We start from the raw sequence: 27,828 nt of genomic DNA, 5'->3' as shown, positions 1-27,828 counted from the left end.
ACACCCTGACTGCATAGCTGTTTCCTGACCAGCCTTGCCTACATGAGCAACAACTTTTCTCAAAAAAAGAAAAAAAATTACAGAAATATATTGTAATGCCTGTGTTACTCTGGGTAGAGTTCATGCGCCACTGTACCCAATTGTGAGCCAGGCAAGGGCCTGGATATTGAAAGAACACACAAGAGACCTGGGTCATTTGAGAGGAGATAAGCAGAATGCCGTTTATTCAAGCTTAGGAAAAACATTATATACCTAGCTGTTGCACAATGTCCTACCCCTGCCCCCCAGGCAGGTGGGAAATTACCATACCCAAGACTGAGTAAACAATGCCCTACAGCTAATCACCAGGGGGGCAGAGGGAGCACAAGAACAAACAGGATGTTTTGCCTGAAAATGCAACAAGATGCCTGGTCAGAAACTGTCCTCAAGATGAACCTGGAGAGGAGGAGTAGACCCGTGGGCCCTACAATATATGTGCATGTTACAGTATGAGTGAAATGTAAAGGGAGAATACAAATTAAAATACGTGTTTGAAAAAGACAAATACTGTACCATTTGTCTGTTGGATTTCTGTGGAATGCTAATTTCCAGAGGCCGGGAGAGGACCTGTGGGAACATATTGATGAAGGACTGTATTAATTCAGTTTTGTAAGATGATAAGATACCCGGTGTCACAATGCCTTGTATGCATTTATGAAACTGAAAAAGTAAATTTTAATAACGAAAAATACTTTAAATGAAGCATCTCAAAAAAGATTGTGTTTTATTGAGTTTCAGAATTAAAACTGTTTAAGTTGTTGAGATTTATGTGACATTTTACCCATTAGTCTAGAAACATGATAACTGTAGCAAAAAAAGAAAAAGTGATAAGATTTTAGCATGATTTCATCACAGGTGCAAACAAAACATGAAAATTTTGGTTATGGTAGCAAACAAATAATATAACTTTTAATGCTGTTGTGTGAATAGTAACTCAATATTCTCTTATACTCAAAAATAACTGCTTCATTGTTTTGATTGTTTATAGGTTAAAAGAGGGAAACAAAAGAAAAGTTATTTTTTGGTGGTGTTTCTGAAACTCAGAAAAAACATTTTTCGGATTGAATCGCTTCTGGTGAAAGCACACCAGCATTCCTGATACTCCATGGGATGGAGAAATAGAGACAAATGAAAGACTAGCAAACAGTGGTTTCCTTTCAAGATGTTCACATTGACCTGATACCTGAGCTTCAGAGTCCACAGTCAAGCCTCAAATTCCAATCTTTCTAAAGTAGGGATGCCACTCACACATCACTGGGCTCACACAGGACAGCTGAGGACTAGGTGTGTCCATGCAGAGAGGCAGAGGTGTGGCCGAGTTGGCATCTCAGCCTTGTCATCCTAGGAGCTGGAATTTGGATTTGTAGTCCTGCCATTGTGGAAACCAGGAAGCAATTCCTAACCTCTCCCTGTTACTAAGCCCTTTGGAGCAGCCTTACCAGGAGAATAAACGTCAGAGCTGGAGAGACAGTGGCAGATGGTCACGTGATGTGACATCACATATTTTACTCTGCTGGTCTGAGGATGGGCATTGCTATGCAGTGACCTGAGCCAGAAGAAGTTGTTATTTATAATGAAACATCAGTAATAATGTTCATAGCATAGTTTAAAGGATTTAAAATAACCAATGTGAATATCATTCTAGTTTTTACACTTTTTTTATGTGTATGTGTGTGAGTACCTGTATGTATTTATCTGTTCTATACTCATGCCTGGTACCATGTGTTATTCTTCTGGTCCCTTTAAGGGACAAGCCATGCCCACTCCCAGTGACCCCCCCAACCCCAGGCCCTGCCATCTTGAAACTCTCTTACTGTCCCCTTTGGCATGTGCACACGTGTCTCTGTCCCTCTCTCTCTCCTTTCTCTTCTCCTTCTCTCTCTCTCTCTCTCTCTCTCTCTCTCTCTCTCTCTCTCTCTCTCTCTCCCCGTTTCCCTCTCCCCTCCCTTCTCCTTTTCCCCTCCATAACCCCCTAAATAAATATTTAACATGAACATGTTCTGTCTGTCCATGTCTCTGACTCCTGTCCGTCCGCCCCTGCTGGCTAGCATTTCTTGCCGCTAGCTGTTCCAGACCCGCCGGGCACCCACTGTGAGGTCGCCGCCTGCTTGGGTGGCCCTCCTCCCCGCCGCAGGGATTTTTAGAATAAAATCATGGATATCAGAAGAGGGTGTTGACTTCCTGAAGTTATAGAATGTTAGGAGCCATTCAATGTGGATGCTGAGAACCAAATTTAGGTTCTTTGCAAGAACAGAAAGTGCTCTTAACTAGTGAGCTAAATCTCCAGAAACAAGCATTCTATCTTAAATAGTGAAAAAAAAAATGAAAGTTTAAAACTTTGGTCAGGTTGTCAAAGAGTTCATTATTGTCTCATGTGCATGGCATAGCACATGACCTATATCAAAACACAAAAGTGCGTGAGTAGTACTTCCAAGATGAGCAAAGGTGACGACATTGTGTTACAGTGAAAAGCATATTTGAACTTCAGAAAATAATGTGGTTCATGCCTGAACAACTGAAAGACAGATAGAGAATACTAAGTGAGTAAACAGAGATTAGACAGAAGCCATGATTCACACTGGATTTTACATTTTCCCCTAGGCAGTTTCCTTAATCTACTTTCTATTGTGATAAAACACTGACCAAAATCTACTTGGGGAGGAAAGGAGCCTATTTGCTTACATATTCTGGATCACACTCCATTTGGGGAAGCCAAGGCAAGAAGGCAGGAACTGAGGCAGAAACCATGGAGAAATGCTGCTTACTGGCTCCCTGCCCCTGGCTTACCCAGTTTACTTTTTTATATACCCCAAGGTCACTTGGCCAGAGATGGTCCTGCCTAAGTGAGCTGTGTGTTTCCACACTAATCATCAATTAAGGAAAGCCCATGGGCTTTTCTAAGGCCAGCCCTAAGAGATACATAGTCTCCGTGGAGGTTCCCTCTTCTCAAGTGACTCAGGCATGTGTCAGCTGATAAAAACCCAACCAGCAGAGCAGGGCACAGTCCTTGGAAAGACTTCAGAAAAACCAAGTGTCAACTGTTTGAGTGTGGGGCTAAAAATGAATCAAGGAATGAACACATGGTTGCAAGTCCGCTTAATCTTTTCATGTTATAGTACAATGTTGTCATCTACAAAGATCATAACCAAGAACCACGAAGTCAAGTTAAGAAAATAATCAGCAAAACCACAATAATGTTTTAGTTGCTCATGGATTCATGTTGGTCCTCATTCATAATTATCCTCGGATGTTCCTGGCATTGGAAACAGCAATTTTCAGAGGGCGTTGAGTAACAGGGCACATGCAAATGGTGGAGCCTCAGAGAAAAAGTGAGATAGGTAATAGATGATAGATAGATAGATAGATAGATAGATAGATAGATAGATAGATGATAGACAGACAGACAGACAGACAGACAGACAGATGGACTGATGAACAGACAGTCAGGTAGCTTCCGTGATAGATGATCAAAAGACAACATGAATTGTGATAAATGTATCTTTCTAAATATGTATCACTGCATCTATTTATACTTAAGTGCATGTCTTCCCCATATTTCTGTTAGCTCATCATGCCTATCTGAGGAGAACTTCCCAGTGAAGGGTCCATCAATCACTAGGGAAAAAAATTTATCTTCACATGATTCAATTTGACAATCTCATTGAGTTAATTTTTTAATTGAACTTCACAGTCATGTCCATCTTGCAAGAACTTTGGCTTACAATGAATTTCAACATTTTCATTAAAGAAGCAAACATATACAAATTCAAAACACTACTTTGTATAAAGTCTATGGCTACGAGGGACTAAGGAAATACTGAAAGGAAAAGAGTTTTGAAAATAACAGCAGAAGGCCATTCCTGGGACACATTTAAGACACGTGATCTTAAAATTCACCCCATTACCTAAGGTAAAGTCCCATTACCTATGTCGTCAGCATGGAGAAGCAGATGTTAACAGCTCAAGTCCTCTTTCCTTTCTTCAGTTTTCATCTCCAGTCATCATTTCTTCAGTCACAGCCTCCAAAAATTCAAAGTCCCACAAGGACATGAAGACAAATGCTTCTTCCAACAGTCATTTCTCCAGGTGAGTTCTCATCAGCAGAAAACAACAGAGAGTCTGTTTCAAAGCAGATTAAAAAAAGAAAACCAACTGGTAGATTCACCGACTTTGGAAGGAACTATACTTTATTTCTTTGTATTCTCTGTAGACATTAACTATACAAAATAGTGGGCTTCACTGTGAACTTTTCATATGGGATTGACATAGGTCAATCATGTCTACCACTCTTAAATTATTATTTTAAATATCTATGTCTTCTTCCTATACAGGTCATTTGTCAGAGAGCTACCATGTACAAATCTTCCCATCAGTCAGTTTTTCTTGTTTTTCATGTTCTTCATTTGTGGTGGTACTCCATGACTTTCACAGCCCCTTTACAAATAATTCTCATTGACGTTCTCATGTTATAAAGAGGGAAAATAAGACGTGTTAAATAGATTTCAAAATGTCATTTCGGTATAATTGTGCTGATCTGGGTACAGTGACAAGGATTTGGGCTGTTTAGGTCTCTACACTATGTGACATACCTTCACAGAGTGACAATGTACAGGGATGGAAAAGAGATGGAGACACTGGCAGGGGTCCTGAGGGGTGTGAGATTAAGGATGACAGGAATCAAATCTACTTCCTAGACTCATGCTTAAGTCATAGTCCAAGCTGAATGCAGCATCCATCCATGAACCCCATGGAGGAAGGCTGGTGAGAAACATTTGGTCATTGCCAGTCACAAGACCATGTGGGTGTTAGGAGGCAGGGCTACCATGCCCAGGCACTGTCTCACTCCTGGGGCAGAGCCTAGGATCAGAATAAAAGGGCTTAGAGCAGATCACCTGCATTCATTCACCTCCTGAGGTTCCCAAGGATCTTGTGCTGCCTGTCATCTTGGTAAGGCTTCATTGAGGGTAGGAGCAGGGACCGTACCAGAGGGAAGCTGTGAGGAGGGCTGGACCGGAGGCTTAGCAAGACTCCAGAGTCAAGGAATCACACTGACAGAGCACAGAAGGGAGCAGGGGGTGAAGGTGGAAGGAAGGGGGTATCCAAAGGACTTTTGAAGCTATGGAAGTCAATAGAAGTAGCTGGGTACTTGTGACTTCTGAATCTGTGGAGAATAACATGCTCTCCAGTGGAATTTCAGGATGGGAACATGAAATACAGAGAGCCATGGGCATTGATAGGCTTCGGGAGGAAAGTTCCCCTCTGCTAACACAACCCTGAGACAGTGTGCAAGGAAAGACTCACAGTGAGGGCAGGTCACCAAAGGATCTTTGGGTTTGGAAAGCACCCATAGCCTTGGATCTGGAATTTGAACTCAGGCTGCTCAGAATTTTTAAGATACAATAGCACAAGACTTGTTATACCAACAAGTCAGCAAGAGGTGTTGAGATGAGTTCAGACTTGCTACCAGACCTGATTCTTACCTGAGGGAATAGATCAGTTAGGTCTTTTATTAAAGGGAGAGAGACCTAACTTTCAATCACCATTTTCCTCTGTGACATCATTAACATCATTAGTTCGGGAAGCTTAGGGAATCAATGGAAATCCTATAGGAATCTCCATATGAACACAACAGCAGTAGATCAAGCCCAATGGCATTGTAAAAGATGTCCATGAAAGAAAGGCTGGGTAGAGGAGGAAATTATTCTGAATATGACTTCAGACAGTGAAATCTCTCATCTTAAGACTTATAGGAAAATGAGTTGGGTTTTTTTTTAAGATTTATTTATTTATTATGTATACAGTGTTCTGACTGCATGTGTGCCTACAGGCCAGAAGAGAGCACCAAATATTATCCTAGATGGTTGTGAGCCACCATGTGGTTGCTGGGAATTGAACTCAGGATCTCTGGAAGGGAAGTCAGTGCTCTTAGCCTCTGAGCCATCTCTCCAGTCCTAAAAATGAGCTTTTATAAAGAATGAGCACCTCTTTTCTCCTATCAAAAGTTGCAAGATAACTTGCCTCTGCAGGCCAGTACTGCAAGGGCCTTGGGGTTTGTTAGAAATAAAACTGCTAAATCTGGAGTTTCCATGAATAACAGTTTAGCGGTGGATAAGCTGCCCCAGGATCCTGGGTCTGACGTGTGTGATTCTCCCACAGCTCCTGAGCATCCACCAGCCGAGATGTCCTGCCAGCAGAGCCAGCAGCAGTGCCAGCCCCCTCCCAAGTGCACCCCCAAGTGCCCTCCCAAGTGCCAGACACCAAAATGCCCCCCAAAGTGTCCTCCTAAGTGTCCTCCTGTCTCTTCCTGCTGTGGTTCCAGTTCCGGAGGCTGCTGTGGTTCCAGTTCCGGGGGCTGCTGTGGTTCCAGCTCCGGGGGCTGCTGCAGCTCTGGCGGTGGTGGTGGCTGCTGCCTGAGCCACCACAGGCCCCGCAGATCTTTCCATCGCCATCGTCAGAGCTCTGGATGCTGTAGCAGTGGTGGCAGCAGTGGATGCTGTGGCAGCAGCGGGGGTAGCAGTGGCTGCTGTGGCAGCAGCGGGGGCAGCAGTGGATGCTGTGGTGGCAGTGATGGCAGTAGCCAGCAGTCTGGGGGCTGCTGCTGAACTGAGCCTTTAATACTTTAGTCAAGCTGTGCAGAAAGAAGCCATGTTCAGAGATCTGCCCTGACATTTTGTTCTTCTCGCCTCCTGCTCCCCTCAGTGTCCTGAGCTCTGAGATGCTGTAATCTTGTTGGAAGTTCTGAATGTCCTCCTCTGTTAAAGGGTCAGTCTTCTCTGTTACAAAATAATAAAGGTTTCTCTAACAATCTTCTCTTGTTTCGTGATCATTTGACCACAAGCATCTTTCAGATTAGCTTTGCCAATCAAGGCTCGGTGTTGCAGCATGGGTGTGGGTTTATGTGAGTCCGTGGAAAAATGATTCAGAGGCACCTTTAGAATGACCTTACCCTTTCTCAGCTGCACGGTGGATGCTTATTCTGTAAGGAATAAACCAATTCCCCTTTGCCCAATTTTTATTGTTCTTTTATTGTTCACCAACTTACATCTTAACAATTAATTTCCATATTTTCAAAACATCCCAAAGATGTTCCTAAGGGACAGTGCCAAGTGCAAATTCTCAATTAAGGAGGTACTGTGGTTTTCTGGGGTTTTCCTACAACCAACTTTTGCATAGGCTCTGTATCCTTGGGAAACTATCAGGCAAGATTCACATATAGGGCAACAAAGAGAAACAAGGGGTAACCAAGAATCAAAAGATGGATGAGGGCTAGGTGCTAGCACTCTGGAGCCAGTCCAAGTGTAGCCCGTGGGAATGCTCTCACAGCTCAGTTGTTCCGAAGATGGCTCAGAAGCCTGAATCTGCTGGAGAGTAGCAGGTTAGCTCACAGGGTGTGCACAGTGACTCTTCAGCCACGCTTATTGCATACTGTGATGATCACTTTATCCACATGTTGTCCTTTGGCGTCATTGTACTTTTACGGGTACATATCTGTTTTTCCTGGCTTCTTATTTTTTACTCTGTTGTGTTAACAATCACTGTGCAGCATTTCCAACAGACGCTCCTGATGTGGGAGCTCAGCAGTGTGTAGAACGTTCCACTGTGTGAAAACTCCTAACAAGTCATGTGTCCATTAAATGGGAGACATTTGGCTACTTATTGTCAATAAGCTTTGATTCCAACTTCTCTTCCCAGTGAGAATTACCTAGATGGCTCACAGGACACATAGTGTCAAAGAACAACCACAAACCTCAGTAAAGAATTCAAGGAGTTTAAAGAAGTCACAAAGATAAAGGTCAATGAACTTCAAGGAAATAAACGCCTGAGTGATGGCCAAAGAAACAGAAACAACGCTGATGCAAACTACAAAGACAATCCGGGATTTGAAAACTAATTCAAAACTGAGATTGAAACATTGAAGAGAACTCAGGCTGAAATGAAGGTGGAATGGAGAAACCCTTTAGCCCCACCGGGAAACTCAAGGGAAAGCATGTAGAACAGAATGAATCAAACAGAAAGCAGAATCTCAGGATTCAAATACAAAGTAGACAGTCTAGATCAGCAGTTATCAACATGCGTGTCACAACTCCATGGGTAAACCTCTAGCTCTACAAATTTTACATTATGATTCATAACAGTAGCAAAATTACAGTTATGAAGTAGCAACAAAAATAATTTTATGGTTGGGGTCACCACAACTGTATTAAAGAGCTGCAATCCTAGGAAGGTTGAGAACCGTTGATCTAGATGAAATAAGCAAAGAATACTGTTATACAATATGTATGCATATATAACTACATTACAGTGATTAAAAAACAGATGCTATGGAGTTGAGAGGGATCAAGGCAGAGGTTTGAGGGGAGGGTTTGAGAGAGAAAAAGGAAGAATGACAGAATCATATTTTCATTTCAGAAAATAAAGAATGGGTTACGAGACACTTTTGAAATTAATGAACAGAATCAGCACAAAGCAGGCATTTCTCTTTGACATTTGTTTGTTTCTATTTCTTACATGAAAACTTTCACTTGGGAATGGATAATACTAATCCTATTTTTTATGATCTCATTGTTTTGACAGCTACTAAAGAAGAAAAAAGATTAAAATATGCTTTATATCCTGAGTATTATTTAAAATGTTGACTATGAAAACAAGATTCAATGAGTAAAAATACTAATTTATCATGTTCTTGGTGATAGTTTGTAGGAGGAGGGCCTGCTTGTTTGTCCCCGCCAACGGGCTAGCTTACACCCAAAATAACCACACAGAAACTGTGTTAATTAAATTACTGTTTGACCCATTAGCTCTAGCATCTTATTGGCTAATCTTACATAATCTGTGTATTGCCACATGGCAGTGGCTTACCAGGTAAAATTCCCAGCGTCTGTCTCTGGTAGCTCCATGGCGCCCTTCTGCCTCCACCCTTCTTTCTTCCAGCATTCAGTTCTGTCTTGCCCACTTACCTAAGTTCTGTTCTATCAACATGCCAAGGCAGTTTCTTTATTCATTAATGGTAATTGCAGTGCATAAAGGGGACTCCTACATCAACGGTTCTGTGAAAAAAATACCAAAGGCTAATTAGGGTTCAAGATGATGATTAACAATTAAGCATTCTACTATGATCCCTATGCCTTGGGTGCAAAAGCTAGGATCACATGGTCACCTGTTATCTGTATTTTTATCAGTTGTGATTCTCTCTATAACAGTCTATGTCTGTTGAAGAATCAACCTTAAGTCTCATTTTTTTATTTATTTTTTCTCATTTTTTTATTCTTTTTTAATTAAAATTTCCAACTGCTCCCCGTTTCCCATTTCCCTCTCCTTAAGTCTCATTTTTATAAACTTAGATAATTCACTCAGACCTCCTATGGTTTAGTTAAAGAAACTGGCATGCTGGTTTGGCATGGAACAGTGATTTTTATATTCCAGACCACATTCCTTTGCCACTTTAGTTCACGTTGGTTAAATTTTAGAGAGTAGAGCCTTCCTGATATCTAGTATTGCTCCTCCCCAAGCTCCCTACCCTTTTGGTTTAATATGAAACCCTTATATAATAATTGTTTAAAAGGCTTATATAATGAAGGTATTGATACATTAAGTACTGTTCTGGGACAAAAGAGATACATATAGTTAAACAGATTGCTCTGTTTTGACGAGGAAGAAATAGGACTCCAAAAGAAAGAACCATGACAAAGGGAGCTTCAGAAAACCAAAGGTTGGCTAAGTATGATGAGTACATTGACCAGACCCAGCTGAGCTCACAGTCAAAAATTAACTTCCAGTCTTGTTGAAGCAAGTAGGATGCTCACACATCACTTATGCAGGTCATCTGAAGAAATGGGTGTTGTCTTGCACACAGGCCAAGGTGTGGACCTCATGGCATCTTAGCCTTCTCATCCTTGAAGTTGGAAGTTGAGTTGAGTAGACCTGCCACTGAATTCAGGAATCAATTCCTGACCTCTCCCTGTTACTAAGACTTTTGGAACAATCTAACCAGGAGAACAGATGTCACAGTTGGTGTGACAGTGGCAGATCTTGAGGTGATGTCACCACAATGCCTCATTCTGGCAGTTTCAGAGTGTGGGTTCTTATTGGGTGACTTGAGTCATTAGGAGTAGCTATTAATATGATGAAATAACACTGATAATGTTAGTTAGAGAATTTAAAAGTCTTAAAATAGCCAATGTATGCATCATCCCATGTTTTATTAACAAACATAAATACAAAACACATAAAAGGTTGTCAAATAACTTATTGTAGTCTTATATAAATAACATGGCATATGAAAAGAAAAATTCAGAGGGACAGTGATGAACAGACATGGAAGGGCAAAGTGCTTAGTTTGTGTTGCCTGGGAAAACATTAAGTACCAAGTGTAGAAAATGATGTAATTCAGCTAAGAGATTCCTTAGGGAAGATGGAAACTGCTTAACATGCAGTCCGAGTAAAAGGCTGCATCTGATAGGACTTTGGGCTTTCCCATTAAACTGTAGGGAGTCCCAAACAAGACCCAAACGATTAATTAACATGAATAATATAGGGAAAGAGGAAAGTACTTTCTTGCATCTAATATTAGAAAAGAATCCAAGAAAATCACATAATCTAGTGCCAACATTTTTACATAGTTAGCGCCTGTAAATGTTAAAGGCTCTGAGAAAAATTTAGATAGAAAATAAGTAGTTAACTAACTAGTTAGATGAGAGGTGGAAAGGTACATAAATGGCAGATACATGCATATTAGATAGATAATCAGTGACTGACAAGTGATAGATAAATAAAAAGTAATAGATTATAGACAGATGACAGATTAGAAAGATTATAGAGAGACGGCAGATATATGCATAGTAGATGAATAGATAGGTTATAGATAAAAGATAGTGGGTAAATAGATGGTGTCAAGAAAAATTGCAGCCAAGTATCCCTCTAAATCCACAGATAGGGAGACACTATCTCTATCATATTTCATTGGTGCTCAACTGTAGTGATGAGGCAAACAGGCCTGCTTTTCATCCCGCCTGGCTTCTACACAGCTAGCTTAGCCCCAGTTATAATAACACAGAAACTGTATTCATTTAAACACTGCCTAGCCCATTAGTTCTAGCCTCATATTGCTAACTCTCACATCTTGATTAACCCATTTCCATTAAATCTGTGTAGCACCACAGGGCTGTGGCTTACCGGGAAAGATCCTAACCAGTCTCTGGCTGGAGATTCACGGCATCTGCCTGACTCTGTTTTCTTTCTCCCAGCATTCTGTTTGGTCTACTCCACCTATCTAAGCTTCTGTCCTATCAAAAGGCCAAGGCAGTTTCTTTATTAACCAATGAAAGTAACACATAGACAGAAGACCCTCCCACATCACTCATCATACCCACATGACTTGAGCATTATTTCCAAAGTCTTACCTCCTCCTTACCTAACTCATTCAGATTTTATTTGCCATCTCTCTGAGTCTGATCATTTTCTAGAGGACTTCATAGTGTGATTTTTCTCTTCAACTGTTCTAAATTAAACATCAACTATTTCCACTGAAGTCCCCAAAATGGGGACATTCAATGCCCCCATCCATATGCAAACTATAGAATAATAGACATTTGTGAAAACCAGTTTTATGAAAAGAACACATGGGCCTAAGAAGACATAGCTCAAACACATCCTGTGAATTAGTAAGGATTCTTGCCCTTGAAATTCCCTGCCCCATCTCGTAGCCATTGTCCCTCACATGGAAGAATATGCATACAGTATTCCACAGACTTTTCTCTTTTTCACCTATGTAGACCTATGCTGACATCATTCCCTTTATTCTATATGACCCTCAGAAAAGTCAACCAATCAACCAATGAACAATGAAATCAATTTTTCTCTAGAAGATATTAGAATTTTTAAATTATTGCTACAGTCATTAACCTTATAAAATGAGGGGTTTCCATAAGAAATTTTCATGTATGTATGTATATGACATATTTTGACCATATCAACCCACATGCAGCTACTTTCTTAAAAGAGCTGACTCATTCCCTTTACTCAGCAGGTGAAACATATGTTGTTCGCTAATTTTCCACCATCTACTGTCTTTAGAGGGTTGATTTATTCCCTCCTACTTTTTCAAAAATACAGTGACTTTCACCACACACACACAAGTAATTATTTTCTATGTTTAAAAGTTACACTTTTTTACAGGCCAAATAGGTTTCAAAACCTCACATTGTCCCTTTGCTGACTCAGATCCACCAGCCAGGATTTTGCCTGTGGAGATGTCTAACTGTGTGATGTAGCCACACAGGTTGAGACAGGGTAGATAGAGATGTAAGTATCCATGCTTGAACAGTGTAGTTTTAAACGTACTACTCAGAATGAACTTGATTAAAAGGCTATCTGAAGGTTATGCTAGGAACAGAGAGCAAGTGAGATAGGCTGAGAAGCGCACAGTTCCTAAGGCACATGCCCTTCAGGTATGTGAAGATAAGGGTGCCAGGAATCCACTTCCTCCACACCTCATGCCTAAACCATAGCCCATGTTTGAGCATCCTTGAGTCCCATGGAGAAAGACTGGTGAGGAACATGACTAGTCATCCCCAGTCACAGGATCACATGGGTGTTAGAGGGCAGAGCCATCCATGCCCAGCCACTGTCTCACAGGCTAGGACAGAGCCCAGGATCAGAATAAAAGGGCTGAGGGCCGGACAGCTCCATCCACTCCTCCTGAGGTGCCCACGGATCCTGTGCTACCTTGGTAAGTGTGTGCTGGGATACAGCACAGGGACTGTGTCAGAGGGAAGCTGAGAGGAGAACTGGAGGGGAGGTGGCTCAGAACGGCAGAGCCTGGGGGCCATTCTTACAGAAGATTTAGGATGGGCTGGAATGGTGGGTAGAGAAAGGGCATGCTGACCCCCATAGAAGGGTCCAGTTAACTTCATGCTCTGCAGAGAACAAACATCATTTTAGTGGAGTAGGTCTCTGAGAAGCACAGAAGACAGTAAAACTTCAATTTTAGAGAATTGATGGACTCTGAAAACATATCTCTGGCCCAGCATTCAAAGGAAGAGCTAGATACAGAATAGAGTATCAGGTTCTCTTTGGAATGAAGTCCATTTTCCCTGAATTGATGCTTTAAAATGGCAATTTCAGAGACTTTGATTCAGACCCCTCTCATATGCTTAGCTTGTCATTCATGACTTGACAGCAGATGTCAGTTTTTACCTGGCTTATGTGGGTTTCTGAAGCTCCCAAGAAACAGTGGTGAGCATGTGACCTCTCATGTGAACATACTGCAATGAAAACTACTAGAAATAGTGTTGCTGTGGGTATCATTGATGTTAAGGGTGCGGGGTAGCCCCAGGGTCTTGGGTCTGATTTTTGTGTAACTCTCCCACAGCTCCCGAGCACTCAACAGTCAAGATGTCCTGTCAGCAGAGCCAGCAGCAGTGCCAGCCCCCTCCCAAGTGCACCCCCAAGTGCCCTCCCAAGTGCCAGACCCCAAAGTGCCCTCCAAAATGCCCCCCAAAGTGTCCTCCTAAGTGTCCTCCTGTCTCTTCCTGCTGCAGTCTGGGTTCTGGGGGCTGCTGTGGTTCCAGTTCTGGGGGCTGCTGTGGTTCAAGCTCCGGAGGCTGCTGCAGCTCTGGCGGTGGTGGTGGCTGCTGCCTGAGCCACCACAGGCCCCGGAGATCTTTCCGTCGCCATCGTCAGAGCTCTGGATGCTGTAGCAGTGGTGGCAGCAGTGGATGCTGTGGTAGCAGTGGTGGGAGCAGTGGATGCTGCGGTAGCAGTGGTGGGAGCAGTGGATGCTGTGGCAGCAGCGGGGGCAGCAGTGGTTGCTGTGGTGGCAGTGGTGGCAGCAGCCAGCAGTCTGGCGGATGTTGCTGACCTGAGCTGTAGGACTTCAGACAAGTTGTGGAGAAGGAGGACAAGCACAACAGAAACGTCCCTTCCTGCCACTCTTCCTCTCTGTTGTGCTCTATAGTCTGGGGTCTCAGACATCTGTGCAAAGTCCTGACTTACCCCTAAAGTAATGCAATAATAAAGTCTCTCCTTTCAAATCTGGCTAAACTTGTGTTTATTTTTGGCAACATCCTCCTTCCAAGTCAGTGCTAGCCACTCAGTAGAACTACAAGCTATGTCAGTAATACAGCCAATTCCCAGGCAGCAGGAGAACAATGAGAAACAACAAAGAGCTCAGGTGCATGCATTTTTCTTTATTTGCACCTGAAAGCCTGCTGCTAGAGCTGTATAGACTGAGTATGAAAAGAAAGCTAGAGGCTGGCACAGCTAAAGAGATAATGTGCCAGATAATGGGAAGAATTTATTTATGAACACTTTCCAATTGGCAGGTTTGAAGCAGTGTCGGGAGCCACCCTTTTGGGAGACTCCAGCCACCATCCTAGCCAGAACAGGTTTGTATGTTCCACTGTAGGGGCGTGAGGATTAGGAAGTTAGGTAGGAGGAATAGAGATAAGAAAGAAACACAGAAACATAGGGTAGTACCAGGAAGGCAACTCTATCTCCTGCACACTGAGTTCACCTCTGTTTATTTTCTGTACACTTTTATACCCCAATACAAAAGAGGGGAAGAAGGCAAAAAAAAAAAAAAAAAAAACTGGGTTAAATGACACAAAGGACGACCAGAATAGTCATTTGCACCAATACTGAGACATCAAACCATTAATTCTTGCGAAAAGTATTGATGCTTGGGGCAGTGAAAACACCCTAGACCAAGTATCCTGCAGGCAGTCACTCCCTAGGTCAAACTTTCTATTTCAAAAGAAGGAGCAGAAGTACGCTTGAATTCTTTGACCTTTGGTCAGGGTGGAGAGGATTCTCTTCCATTGGCCATCTTAATATCCAAAACACCATGTAACCACACCCTAGGGCAGGGTCAGTGGCCACACTTGTGCCAACAACTTGAGTGAGCAAAATAAACTCGAACTCTCTGACCTTTAGACCCTTAGACGAGGTGAAATAAGCTTGCATGTTTGGGTCTCCACAAAGTAGCCTTCTTGTACACCCAGAGTTGCTTCTCAGGGTCCTCCATGGTCGCTGAGGGTCATATTTGCCTTTTGCTGTTTAGCACAGGGCCTGCCAGGCTCCAGAAGATCCTGTGGGCTAAGAAATCTGTGAGAAGACAGGCCTACCTTGACCTGAGCAGCTAGGCTGTCAATTCTCTTGATTCTGTCCACTGTCTGGAGATCTTCAGTTTAGATAGGCAGTTTTGTCCAGTGGTCAGCACTTGGCAGTTGAAGCAAATTACAGATGGATGTTGCTTTGTATTCATTTGTCTTCTGTCTTCTTTGGAGAAAATAGAGTGCTGCTGTTAGGAGCCAACCTGTCTCTTTTTGTTATGAAAAGGTTTTTTTTTTTAATAATTAAATATTTAAATACAATATTCCCCAGATCTCTGAGCAGTTGAAGGCTATTTACTGGGTATAGATAAGTTATAGAATCTGCCTGGAGATCTGGGTCTGAGCTTGACTGTAATGGCTCTCAACTTAACAGGTAAAACAGGGTTGGATTAAATATAAGGTATTTTTGTAAGAGTCTTAAAGTACATACTAATATTCTTTTTTTAAAAAAAATGCTGCAAGATCCCTGTGGCAGTAGGCAGCAGAAATGCTGTAGGTCCCAAATGGTGGTAGCGGGTCATGTGGTGGCAGGCAGTGGGCTCTGGGAGCAGCCAGTCCCAGGCAGAGACAGCTGTCAATCCCAGAGCGCTGGCCCAAGCTGTGGTGGTGGGCCATGTGGAGGCAGGTAGCGGGCGATGGGAGCAGCCAGTCCCAGGCAGAGACGGTTGCCAGTCCCCGAGCAGTGGCTGGTCCCAGGCAGGGAGACACATGCGGGGAGGGAGAGAGAGAGAGAGAGAGAGACAGAGACAGAGACAGAGAAGGGGGGAAGCGAAGAAGTGGGGAGAGAGGCAGAAGCGAAGCTGCCTCTCTGAGAGGAAGATGGAAAAGAGAGTGAACTCAGGCTGGAAGCTGAACTCAGCATGCTTCAGCGGATGGGGGAGGTAGTGGGTGTGGCTTGTCTCTTAAAGAAACAGAAAACCATAACACATACCAGTTTAAAACATGAGACTTATTGCTTTGTAGTCTGGAATGGGATACAATGAATAGACAATTATAACATTTAACAGCAAACATAGGTGCATTTAAGTTACATGTATGTACACATACACACAGTGAACAGGAATTGGGCAAAGTGGATGCTCTTGGTGGGCCCGACCAAAGGCATGCCACTGCACAAAACACATAGGTAACAGTGTCAACACTAGGGAACTAGACAGGGAATACCTCAGGAAAGATGGCAGAACTTGGTCACCTGACCTGGCTCTCAGATAAGATGGCAGTGAAGTCACGTGACCTCAGTTAAGATGGTGGTATGATCACCTGGCCTCAGTCGAAATGGCAGCGGTCACATGTTGTATGGAAGAGAGACCTAGAGGTGTGATCTGTCTTGTTGCCAAGTCACCATGCCACAAAACACTGCAGGAGCAAAAGGCGGAATTGAAAACAGCTCCCTCGTGGATCTGCCCAATCTTGTTGGCAACGGTAGCAGTGGCAGGGACGGTTTGAGGAAAAGTGGAGCTGGCGGGACACTGGCAGAGTGAGGGTTTACACCATAGCTGAAAACGTGAAAACCCGTGAACACCACAGGGTCTATAGAAGGACATCTCCTTTCTGTAGGCAGGGTGTTAAAGCCTGACTGGCTCCAGTCTGGGTGACTTGGAAGCCAGAGAGGCCAGAGGCCACTCTGAGTGGTCTCTCATGGTGGGGACCACAGATGAGTGGTCCAAAAGAAAAGAAAAAGAAAAAGAAAAAGAAAGGAGAAAGAAAAATTTGAGGGACCCTGGGTCCCCAGTCAAATGCACCACACAGCATGTGCAGTGCTAGCATGGGAGGACTGATCCTGGATTTTCCAGTCACGTTTTTAGCTATGGAAAGCAGCGAAGGGTTCAACTATAGCAGTGAAGGCTGTGATTGGGGGCTGGAAGGGAAAGTCTCACCACCAAATCTGCTGGTGTGCATAGAGGTTGGCATTCAGGCAAATGGAACACGTGATTGTTGTAGATAAATTCCCAGTGCTGGGTCCCAAGCCTGGGAGAGGGGTGGGAGAGCCTCCCAAGTCTCTGCTGCAGGTTCCCCGAGGGGTGCAGCAGCAGAAACATTGGAGGTCCCCAAGTGGCAACAGTGGGCAGCAGGCCATGAGACCACAGTGGGCCACGAAGGCAGCTGGGTCCCAGGTAGGGAGATATGTGGTGAGTGGGGACCAAGACGAGCAGGCATGCCATGCAAAGTGAGGTTGGACATTCATTTAGTGAGTTATGGAAGGGAAGGGGAGAGGATGGGAGAAGGGGGATGAGGAAAGAAACAGAGAGAGAGAGAGAGAGAGAGAGAGAGAGGGAGGGAGGAGGGGAGAAAGAGGGAAAGAGGAGAGGAGACACAACAGCCGCTACCTCATTGGGAGAAAGATGGAGAGGGAAAAATTCAGACTGCAAACAGGAAGGAATATCTGCCTGCCTCAGCAGACAGGGGAGGGAGTGGGTGGGGCTTGTATTTTAAAGGGGCAGGAGAGATTATTACTAGTATTTTGAGAATGACACTGATTTTGTTTCCAGCGCGCAGTCCTAACACATGTTACTCCATCATATTCTTGGACCTCTGATATTGCACATAAAATGAGTTTCATCTGCTTTTCTTACAGGAAGTCTGTATTGTGACTACTTAGTCCCCAGACAGTGATCAGAAGCACATTTGGGCTGACAATCATGGAGACTTGTGACTCTCACCCTTCTTGGTGTCCCTCAGGTAGACAGGATCCACCAAAATCACTAACGATGAGTCATAATAGACAAGGGAAACCAGCGGTGCTGGGGAGAGAGACAGAAAAGACTGGTGACTTCAGAAAGGACAGCACCAGGCCTGGGATCACTAAGCCAGAGCAACTAGGGTCATCTCTCCCTGGTGACCAATCAGCTTAGAGCCTCACATTGTGCAATGATTATAATTAGGGATAAACAGTTTGTGTGAAGTCCCTTTGCATTCCTTACCCTCATGCGTAGATGTGTGTGATGTCATGTCTCATGCATACATTCATATGGAAAACACATTACTTAAAGATATTAGGAAGTGCCTCCCTGAAGAAGCCTGCTTTTAATAAAGTCTGTATTGACTCCTAGACGGGGCACTTATTCTCATTGGCTTACCCTGTTAGAAAAGATCATCTGTTTTACAAAGGCACACTGAGGAGTCAATGAGATAATGTGAAATGCTTGACAAACTGTTTCAGGGATGATTTCCTCTGTGGCTTATTCTCAGAAGCTTGTGACATGTGCAGAAATGACTGTATAAAGGATTGGGGGGAGGTGGGGGAGTGGGAGAAGGGGAACGAGGGGGAACTGTGGCTGGTATGTAAAATGAATAAAAATAAATTAGAAAGAAAGAAAAAATGAAAAATTAAAAAATAAATAAAGACAGCACAGAAAAGAAAAAAGTCTGTTCACTGTTACTGTGTCTGGGTCTCAGTTACCCTAATCTCCTCCCACATGGAGAGTCAGCCCTGGCGGCAGATCTGCAGGTGACCACAGCTCTCTCTGAGCCACTACAGGCTAAGAGCAGATTCTGGGTGCTGCAGCCAGGCCTAGTGGCTTCCAGTTGCTGTGACTGGAGAGCAGCCAGAAGTCTGGAGGCTTTGCCAAATTACTTTACTGCCTTATCCACCTGCATTTGCCCATGCTTAAGAGCTTAATCTCTGGGTGAGGCATCACACATTTGGGGGATTAAAAAATATATTTCTGTCAAAACCATTAACGTTCCCCTTGCCACAGTTCTCCCTGGGAGCCCTGAAATACAGCTGTGCCTACTGTCCTGTTTTACTGCATGCACTGAAGTGGTGTGGGGCCAGCTGCCCAAGTGCCCACTGGGCAACTCAGTTATTCTGTTTATGTTGCCGTTGTCTAGTCTCTGCATCTCATGCTGTTGGCTACTGAAGCTTCAGTGGACAGAAGTTCAAGTCAAATACTGGGAGTGCAAATTTGGGTCTCAGTATGTCTGTCTTTCCCCACTAATTCCGTGCTTTTCTTTAAATCAAGGCACTGCCTCTATGAGTTTGAAGTCAGCCTGGTCTACAAGAGTGAGTTCAAGGACAGCCAGGGCTACACAGAGAAATTCTATCTCAAACAAAAGCAATAAATAAAATAAATCAAGGCACTGCAGTAACACTGAGACATTTTTTTATTTAATTCACGATTCTCTTCACATCTGTCACTTGATCCTCAGACATGAGCAGGAGATAGACTCCACCATCCTTTCCCCACCCTCTCATACCATTAGACCTTACACTCTGTTTCCTACTAATCAATGTTCTTACTGAATTTATAAATACACACACATATTAAAGCACAAACATAAAACTCCCGCAAAAAGGTACTAACTTTAATATAACAATCTTTTATTTGAGCTTGTGTGTGGCTCTATGTGTGTATGTGGTATATGTATGTGGTGTTTGTGTGTACTTACTGATGAGCATACATATGTGTGTATGAGTGTGGAGGCCTGAGGTCAAGATAATTAAAGATACCACTAAAATTTATTTTTAAAAATGTGTTAATTTATTCATTTAAATCATTAAATTTGATGAATTTCATGCCATTTTTTGTATAAATTTATCCTAATATCAGCCAAATGACATAAAAATACAATAATGAAGAGTTTAGGATTATTCACTATAGAAAAGACATTTACAAGGTGATGGACTAAAACCCATCAAACAAAAGCAACACTATTCGAAAAGATGAAAATTCCAGGTACTTTTGCCCATTACTTGTAAAACATCAGTGTGTGTGTGTGTGTGTGTGTGTGTGTGTGCGTGCGTGTGTGTATAACAATAACAACGAAAAAGGTGGCTGTAAATTTGAAAGAGAGCCAGGAAGGGTATTTTGGAAGCTTGTGAAGGTGGAAATGATATAATTATAATATGAACTCAAAAACATAAAAGAAATTTAAAAATCTCTTTTAAACAATGCCAAGAGAACTGAAAGAAGTACAAAACAAAACACATGTACAATACATCCAGGGGCCATACAACAATCAGAGAATGGTTAATAACCAAGGAAGAAACCGTGCCAAACCAACAAAACAGAGAATATCAACTATCAATTGGACTGTAGTTTCAGTAAATCAAATCATAGCTTTAGGAGCAATCAAATAATATAATTTTAAACAATGTTATGTAAGTAGAAACTGAACCTTCTTTCAGACTGGGAGATCACTGCATCATTGTTTATGACTATTCAAAGGGGTTGGAAAATGAGAAAAACAAATGAGAAATGACTAATTTACCTGGTACTGACTCTGGAGCACAGAAATAAAAAGCCCATTATTTCATGAATTAGTTCTGCTTAGAACGCAGTTGTGCTCTTGCATTCCATAAGAAGAAGAAAATTAGTCATTATAATAGAAAGCATACCACATAGAAATCCCCCGAAAGTCAGCCTTTGACTAGTCAAGATGGTTACACTGCTTGACACTGACCTGCAGAACTCACAGTCAGATCGAATTTCAGTCTTCCCGAGCAAGGTTGCATGGGGTAGCTGATGACATGGGTGTGCTCCTGCAGAGGCAGAGACATGGAGCAGATGGCATCTAGATCTCATGATTCTGGAAGTCAGAAGTTGAGTTAAGCAGAGCTATCACTGTGGACACCCAGGAATCACTTCCTGACCTCTCCCAGTTACTAAGACCTTCGGAGCAGACTAAAGAAGATCACAACATTCTTGCCAGGTGAGACAGTGGCAGACCTCTCAAGTCATGTGACCTCACATACCTAGTTGTGCATATTTCAGAGGGCAGCTCCCTGGAGAGTGATCTGTAGCATAAGGAATATCTGTTTATAAATGGAAATATCATCAATAGCATTGGTGAGAAGATTTAAGATCATAGAGTATCCAATGTGCTAAACAGGTACAAGTAAGGAAATACAAAACCCCAGCCAGGTTTTTAAGGAAATTATTATAGCTTCATGTCAGTGACATGGGACATTTAAAAAGTCAGTGTGATGATCCGTGTACAAAAGGCATATAGGACATTAAACAGAAAAGATCGGGTAAGAGATTCACCACCTCATGTTAGAAGTAAAACACTAACTACACAAATCAAAGAAAATATATGGAAAAATACCTACTATATAACCAGGAAGCTAAGAGTATTTATTATATATAGTTCTCTCTTGCTCCCCCTCAATCTCTCTCCCTTTAAATATCTATCTATCTATCTATCTATCTATCTATCTATCTATCTATCTATCTATCTATCCATCTATATGCATGTATATATAGATATTATTGGTATATATGTGTGTAGATATATGTAAATATATACACCAATAAATTTAATATACATCTAAATGGACTTGAGGAAGAAAATCACATGATTACCTCAATAGGCACAGAAAACAGTTTTGAGGATCCAACATTAATTCACTATAAAAGGTCTGACGAGCTGAGGAATAGAGGAAATTCATCTCAACATCATAAAGGGCATATATAACAAACCTGTACCCAACATTATACTAAATGGAGAAAACCACAAAACATTTAAACTAAACACAAACACACAACTACATCCACCTAGTCTTCTCTTACTTAATATAGTGCTCAAACTCTTATACAACAGTAAGATAAGAGAAAGAAAATAAAGGATACAATTAAAAATACATCAACGCATCTTTAGTTGCAGATGGCAAGACTCTATACATAAGAGACCCTAAAACTCCACTGGAAACCTCTTAGAATTGATAAATAATTTATGAAATGTGGTCAGTTACAAAGTTAACATTAACAAAGCAGTAGCTTTCATATATAGAAATAACAAACATATTGAGAAAGAAACCACATCCGATTTACAGTTTCTTAAAACTTATCTTGGAATACATGTAATCAAGGAAGAGAAATATTTCCATATTGGAAACTCTTAAAAGATTGAGTAAAGAAACTAAAGAATACACTGGAAGGTGGAACGACTTTTCATCTCATGGATTGAAGAATTAATATTGTAAAAACTATTTACTGAAAGCAATCAGTAGATTCAATAAAATCTCCATAAAAATTTCAATGCCATTCTTCACAGAAACTGAAAAAAGCATTTTAAAATTAATTTTCAAATACAGAAGACTACAGATAGTCCAAAATAATTATGGTACAAAGAATAATAATAGAATTATCAAGTATGGTAATATTTCAAGTGACACTGCAGGGTCATAGTAACAAAACCATGATGGTATTAAAACAAATGAAGACATGTAGATAGTGGAATAGAGTGGGGACAGACACAAAGCCATGCAGCTAGAGTCACTTGACTCTTTCAACAAAGATGCAAAAATGCACACTGGAGAAAAACCTTTCTCTTCTGAGAAAATTGTACCATCACACATAAAGATTTAACTAGACACCTATCTCTCACACTGCATAAAAATCAACTGCAGGTAGATTAAAGTCCTTAAAATAAGACCTGAAAAGGTCGGGGAAATACTTCAAAATAATGGCATAGGCAAGGAGTATCTGAATGAGATGCAATTGCTCAAGAAATAAAGCTAGCACTGGACAAATTAGACCTTATGAAATGAAAAAAAGATTCTATGCAGAAAAGGAAACGTATGAATGAAAAGACAGTCTACAAAGTGGCTCAAAATCTTTGCCAACTATATATCCAACAAAGGATTAATGCCCATGATGTACAAAGAGCTCAAAAAGCTAAACTAAAACTACTCAACCAATAAATGGAATAATGAAATTCATAGATATTTCTCAGAAAATTAAATATAAATGGTTGCTGTGAAAAAAAAATTCAAGAGTGATAGCCATAGGAGAAATGCAAATCCAAATAGAAACTACATCTTACCCCAGTGATAATGCAAGTAGTTATGGAAAATTGACCTATTATGACCAGCTTTATACTTCTGAACATTTATTTACTCAAAAGATCTCCAAGTCAATACAGCACTTATGTAGTACATCACTGTCATGGGGTCTTCTCCACAGATAAACCACAGAACCAATAGCTAACAATAGGGGGGTGGGTTAACAAAATGTGGTATGCATTGGAATTTCTTCTACAATGAAGAAGAAAATGGTGTTATTTCCAAAAAAAAAAAAAAAATAGAAAGAACTTAAAATGATTCTAAGCCAATTGTGGACAGACAAATATATATATTCTCTCACTGTTTCCTTCATAAATTTTATATAAACACATACAGTTGTATATGTGCAGATTACATGAAATTCAAAGTGAAACTCTATAGTCACAAATGGGACTAATGACAGTGGTAAGGGTGAGACAAATGGAGAAGAGACTTGCTCAATATAAAATATAACTACTGGGTAGGTATGAGGAAGACAGATTCAGAATTGCAGAGTCCTGTAGCATAACTCTGGAACTTGGAGTGCCAATCATTTCAGAAATAGTAGCAAAGTGATCAGCTGGGCAATGAGATACTTTTATGGATCCTTCAGGTATGTAAGGTTAAGGCTGACAGGAATCCATTTCCTCATCCATTTCTAAATCATATTCCAAGCTGGATGCAGCATCCATGAGTACCACTGCAGAAAGTTGATGAGAAACATCTGTTTTGTCATCACCAGTCACAGGACCACATGGTGTCGGGGGCAGGGCCATTCATGACCAATTACTGTCTCACATGGTAGGGCAGAGCCTAAGATCAGAATAAAAGGACTGAGGGAGAGAGCACCTCCATCCATTAGCCTTCTGAGGTGCCCACACATCTTGTGCTGCCTGTCATCTTGGTAAGTGTCCACTGGGGGACCCAGAGCATGGCCAATGCGGGGAAGTCAAGACGAGAGCTGGGGAGCAAGGGAGGGCTGGCAAGGGCATACTGCCGGAGTCATGCTGGCAGAGTAGAGCGTATAGGAGAAAAATGAAGGTTGGGTAGGAGTGGTGGGGTAAAGGGGCTCTAAATCTCATGGGAGGTATTAGAAGTAACTGGGCACTTCTGACTTCTGAATCTGGAGAGGATAATATGCCCCCCTGTGGAGTGAGCCATCAGGATGGGAACCCGAAATACAGAGAGCTGTAGACTTTGATAAATTGCAGGCTGGGGAAGCTCCCCTCGGCCAACAGGGCCCTGAGACAGCCTGCAAAGGAAGACTAAAAATGAGGACAGGGCAGCAAGGGATCTTTGGGCTTGGAAAACACCCACAGCCTTGGATCTGGAACTTGATCACCAGCTGCTCAGAATTTTTAAGATACAATAGCACAAGACTTGGTATGTCAACAAGTCAGCAAGAGGTGTTGAGATGAGTTCAGACTTGCTACCAGACCTGATTCTTATCTGAGGGAATAGATCAGTTAGGTCTTTTATTAAAGGCAGAAACATCACAAATCAATAATCACCATTTTCCTCTATGACATCATTATCATCATCAGTTCGGGAAGCTTAGGGAATCAATGGAAATCCCATAGGAATCTCCATATGAACACAACAGCAGTAGATCAAGCCCAATGGCATTGTAAAAGATGTCCATGAAAGAAAAGCTGGGTAGAAGAGGAAATTATTCTAAATATGACTTCAGACAATGAAATCTCTCAGCTTAAGACTTATAGGAAAATGAGTTGTACAAAGAATGAGCACCTCTTTTCTCCTATTGAAACTGTTCAGATAATTTTTCTCTGCAGGCCAGTACTGCAAGGGCCTTGGAGTTTGTTAGAAATAAAACTGCTAAATCTGGAGTTTTCATGAATAACAGTGATGTTTAGCGGTGGATAAGCTGCCCCAGGATCCTGAGTCTGACGTATGTGATTCTCCCATAGTTCCTGAGCATCCACCAGCCGAGATGTCCTGCCAGCAGAGCCAGCAGCAGTGCCAGCCCCCTCCCAAGTGTCCTCCCAAGTGCCAGACCCCAAAGTGCCCTCCAAAATGCCCCCCAAAGTGTCCTCCTAAGTGCCCTCCTGTCTCTTCCTGCTGTGGTTCCAGTTCCGGGGGCTGCTGTGGTTCAAGCTCCGGGGGCTGCTGTGGTTCAAGCTCTGGAGGCTGCTGCAGCTCTGGCGGTGGTGGCTGCTGCCTGAGCCACCACAGGCCCCGCAGGTCTTTCCGTCGTCATCGTCACAGCTCTGGATGCTGTAGCAGCGGGGGCAGCAGTGGCTGCTGTGGCAGCAGCGGGGGCAGCAGTGGCTGCTGTAGCAGCAGCGGGGGCAGCAGTGGATGCTGTAGCAGCAGCGGGGGCAGCAGTGGATGCTGTGGCGGCAGCGGGGGCAGCAGCTGTGGTGGAAGCCAACAGTCTGGGGGCTGCTGCTGATCTTTGCCACAAAGACCTTGGACAAGCAATGGAGAAGGAATCCATGTGTTGAAGATGATTTGCTCCCTCCTCCTGTCCTGATCCCAGGGATTCTAAGATCACATGGAAAGTTCTGAATGCCCTCCCCCAACAGCAGGGTCGTTCCTTTTCTGTATTACAAAATAATAAAATCTTCCCTGACAATCTTCTTCAGACTCATAATCATTTTGACCATCATCATTCCTACATGTCAGTGGTTGTAACTGGTGTTCCATCATACTCTGATCGTCAGAAGTCTGAATCGGGAATGTAACTTAGGTAGCCAGTAATCTGATAGGGTGTGTGCAGTGACACCTCATTCACACTTTCTCACACACAAAGAGGACTAGGCTACCCCACATGTTACCTACAGGTGTTATTATTCTCATCTTTGTACAGATGTGTGTTCTCTGCCACTGCATGTTTTGCTCTACTGTGTTCATAATTGCTGTGGTGGAATTTCTAACTACTGAAAAAATATGTATCCTTGCAATTGGCTATACTGCTAAATGAAAATTCAGACTCTCCCAGTAGACTGTGATTCTCAGGGTTTTTTATATGAAAAGATCAGTAAAGGTATAGGTTTTGTTCATTGTTTTGCTATATTAACTTAAATTCGGGTCTTTTGCATTGTTGAACCAAGACAAGAGCAATGTTTATCAGATTCCAATGTGCAGACAGTTTAAAATTCAGATGTAAATCAAGTTGATGGAAAGACCTCTGTTGGACATCATATCTAGCAACATCGACCATGTGAGTACAGTCTGTGAGCTCAGTTTCTGAGTAGACTCACCCCAATGAAGGAGGACATCAGTGTGCTCTCCGTTCTCTTGTGTTGTTTCTGTAACAGCCTAAGGAGAAAAGTGGGGACAGCTGAACATCACTGGGACAGATCTCTTAGGGACGATGTGTAACAGTTACACATTTCTGCCAGCAGGGGGCATTATGCTGGTAGCCTGAGCACGTTAGAAAAGAAATTGTAACTCCACAGTGCTGTTGGGGAGTAGACCATACACATCAGCGAACTCTGCATGCTCCTACAGACTGATGGAGTGAAAAGGTTACAGTGGAGATGATATCTTCCAGTATGGCACATGAAACAGTGGGATCGGTTAATTAAACTCTCTTATTTAATACTCTTTGAAAATTCATGAAAGAAGATCAATCAAATTTATATTTTGTATTCAAAGAACCCAAGTGAGAAAAGTTAAGGAATAGGTACTAACTTAGATATGTGCTACTAAAACAAGAATGGTATTTGAGGATGTTTGGCTTGAGAGCTATAAACCTAACATCTAGGAAAATTTTCTCAAGCTATCTTAAAAGGAAGACTTTTAAAAATGCATGCTCCCCATGATTTATATCTAATGAATATGCCACAATTGAAGCACACACACAAGATGACTCCCTCTGAGAACAAGAGGGAACACACATAAAACCCCTATAGACATGTATGTTTCTTTGTTAAATGCTGGGAGCCGATTCGAGTGGCCACCATTACAAGATGGCGCTTGGCCCCAGCCTCGCTTGCTGGACAGCTCCATATTAGGCAATGCAGTGGAACCATGCCTCTCGTATGTGCAGTGACGATGATGTGCTTAGGGCCAATCCCGTGGCCAGGAGCATCGGCAGGCACGCATCGGCCAATCCAGGCACAACTCGTTCCCTTACCCCCTATATAAGCAGCTGCCGTTTGGTGCTCGGGGCCCCTCGCTTCCGCTATCCCTTCAACCAAGAGGCTCCAATAAAGCGTGATTTGGGAAGAATCCTCGTCTGGTGGTCGTCCTTTCCTGCTGGTCAGGGAGTTCACCGCAGTTAAAACCTAGATGCCTGCTGCTAATGAAGCAACATTGCAGGAGGGAGATGAGAAACTATGGAAACCAAGCTTAAGAAACAGAGTAAGGGGCAGGCACCACCGAGGAGTTGATGTAAAAGCTTGATGGAAACAGCAGAAATAGAGTAAGGGGCAGGCACCACCAAGGAGATGATGTAATAGCTGATGGAAACAGCAGAAATAGAGTAAGGGGCAGGCACCACCAAGGAGATGATGTAATAGCTGATGGAAACAGCAGAAATAGAGTAAGGGGCAGGTATCACTGAGGAGATGATGTGATAGCTGATGGAAACAGCAGAAAGAGAGTAAAGGAAAAAGGCCAAGTAATGTATAAAGGCAAACCTATCAGAATTACACCCAACTTCTCAATGGAAACCATGAAAGCCAGAAGGTCCTGGACAGATGAGCGGCAGACACTAAGAGACCATAAATGCAAGCCCAGATTACTATACTCAGCAAAACTTTCAATCACCATTGATGGAGAAAACAAGATACTCCATGACAAAACTAGATTTAAACAATACCTATCCACAAAACTAGCCCTACAGAAAGTACTAGAAGGAAATCTCCACCCTTCACAAAATAGCTAACTACACCCACAAAAACACAGGCTAACCTCACACCAGCAAACTCCAAAGAAGGGAAACGT

General features: G+C 42.4%; 2 protein-coding genes across 2 annotated transcripts; both read left to right on the top strand.

Moving 5' to 3' along the window:
* Nucleotides 1-6,125: 6,125 nt before the first annotated feature.
* On the top strand, nucleotides 6,126-6,641 carry LOC130889897 (late cornified envelope protein 1C-like). Its single transcript, XM_057793831.1, has one exon. The coding sequence runs from the start codon at nucleotides 6,126-6,128 to the stop codon at nucleotides 6,639-6,641; it is 516 nt and encodes a 171-aa protein (XP_057649814.1).
* An 18,224-nt stretch (nucleotides 6,642-24,865) lies between these two features.
* LOC130889319 (late cornified envelope protein 1C-like) lies at nucleotides 24,866-25,327 on the top strand. The gene is made up of 2 exons (XM_057792956.1): nucleotides 24,866-24,960; nucleotides 25,006-25,327. Exons 1-2 carry the CDS (start codon nucleotides 24,866-24,868, stop codon nucleotides 25,325-25,327), a joined length of 417 nt encoding a protein of 138 aa, XP_057648939.1.
* Nucleotides 25,328-27,828: the final 2,501 nt, after the last annotated feature.

This window comes from Chionomys nivalis, chromosome 18 (assembly GCF_950005125.1).
Source record: "Chionomys nivalis chromosome 18, mChiNiv1.1, whole genome shotgun sequence".
In the NCBI taxonomy this organism is placed as follows: domain Eukaryota; kingdom Metazoa; phylum Chordata; class Mammalia; order Rodentia; family Cricetidae; genus Chionomys; species Chionomys nivalis.
The sequence above is the reverse complement of the archived record's forward strand: the minus strand, read 5'-3'. Positions and strand labels throughout refer to the sequence as shown.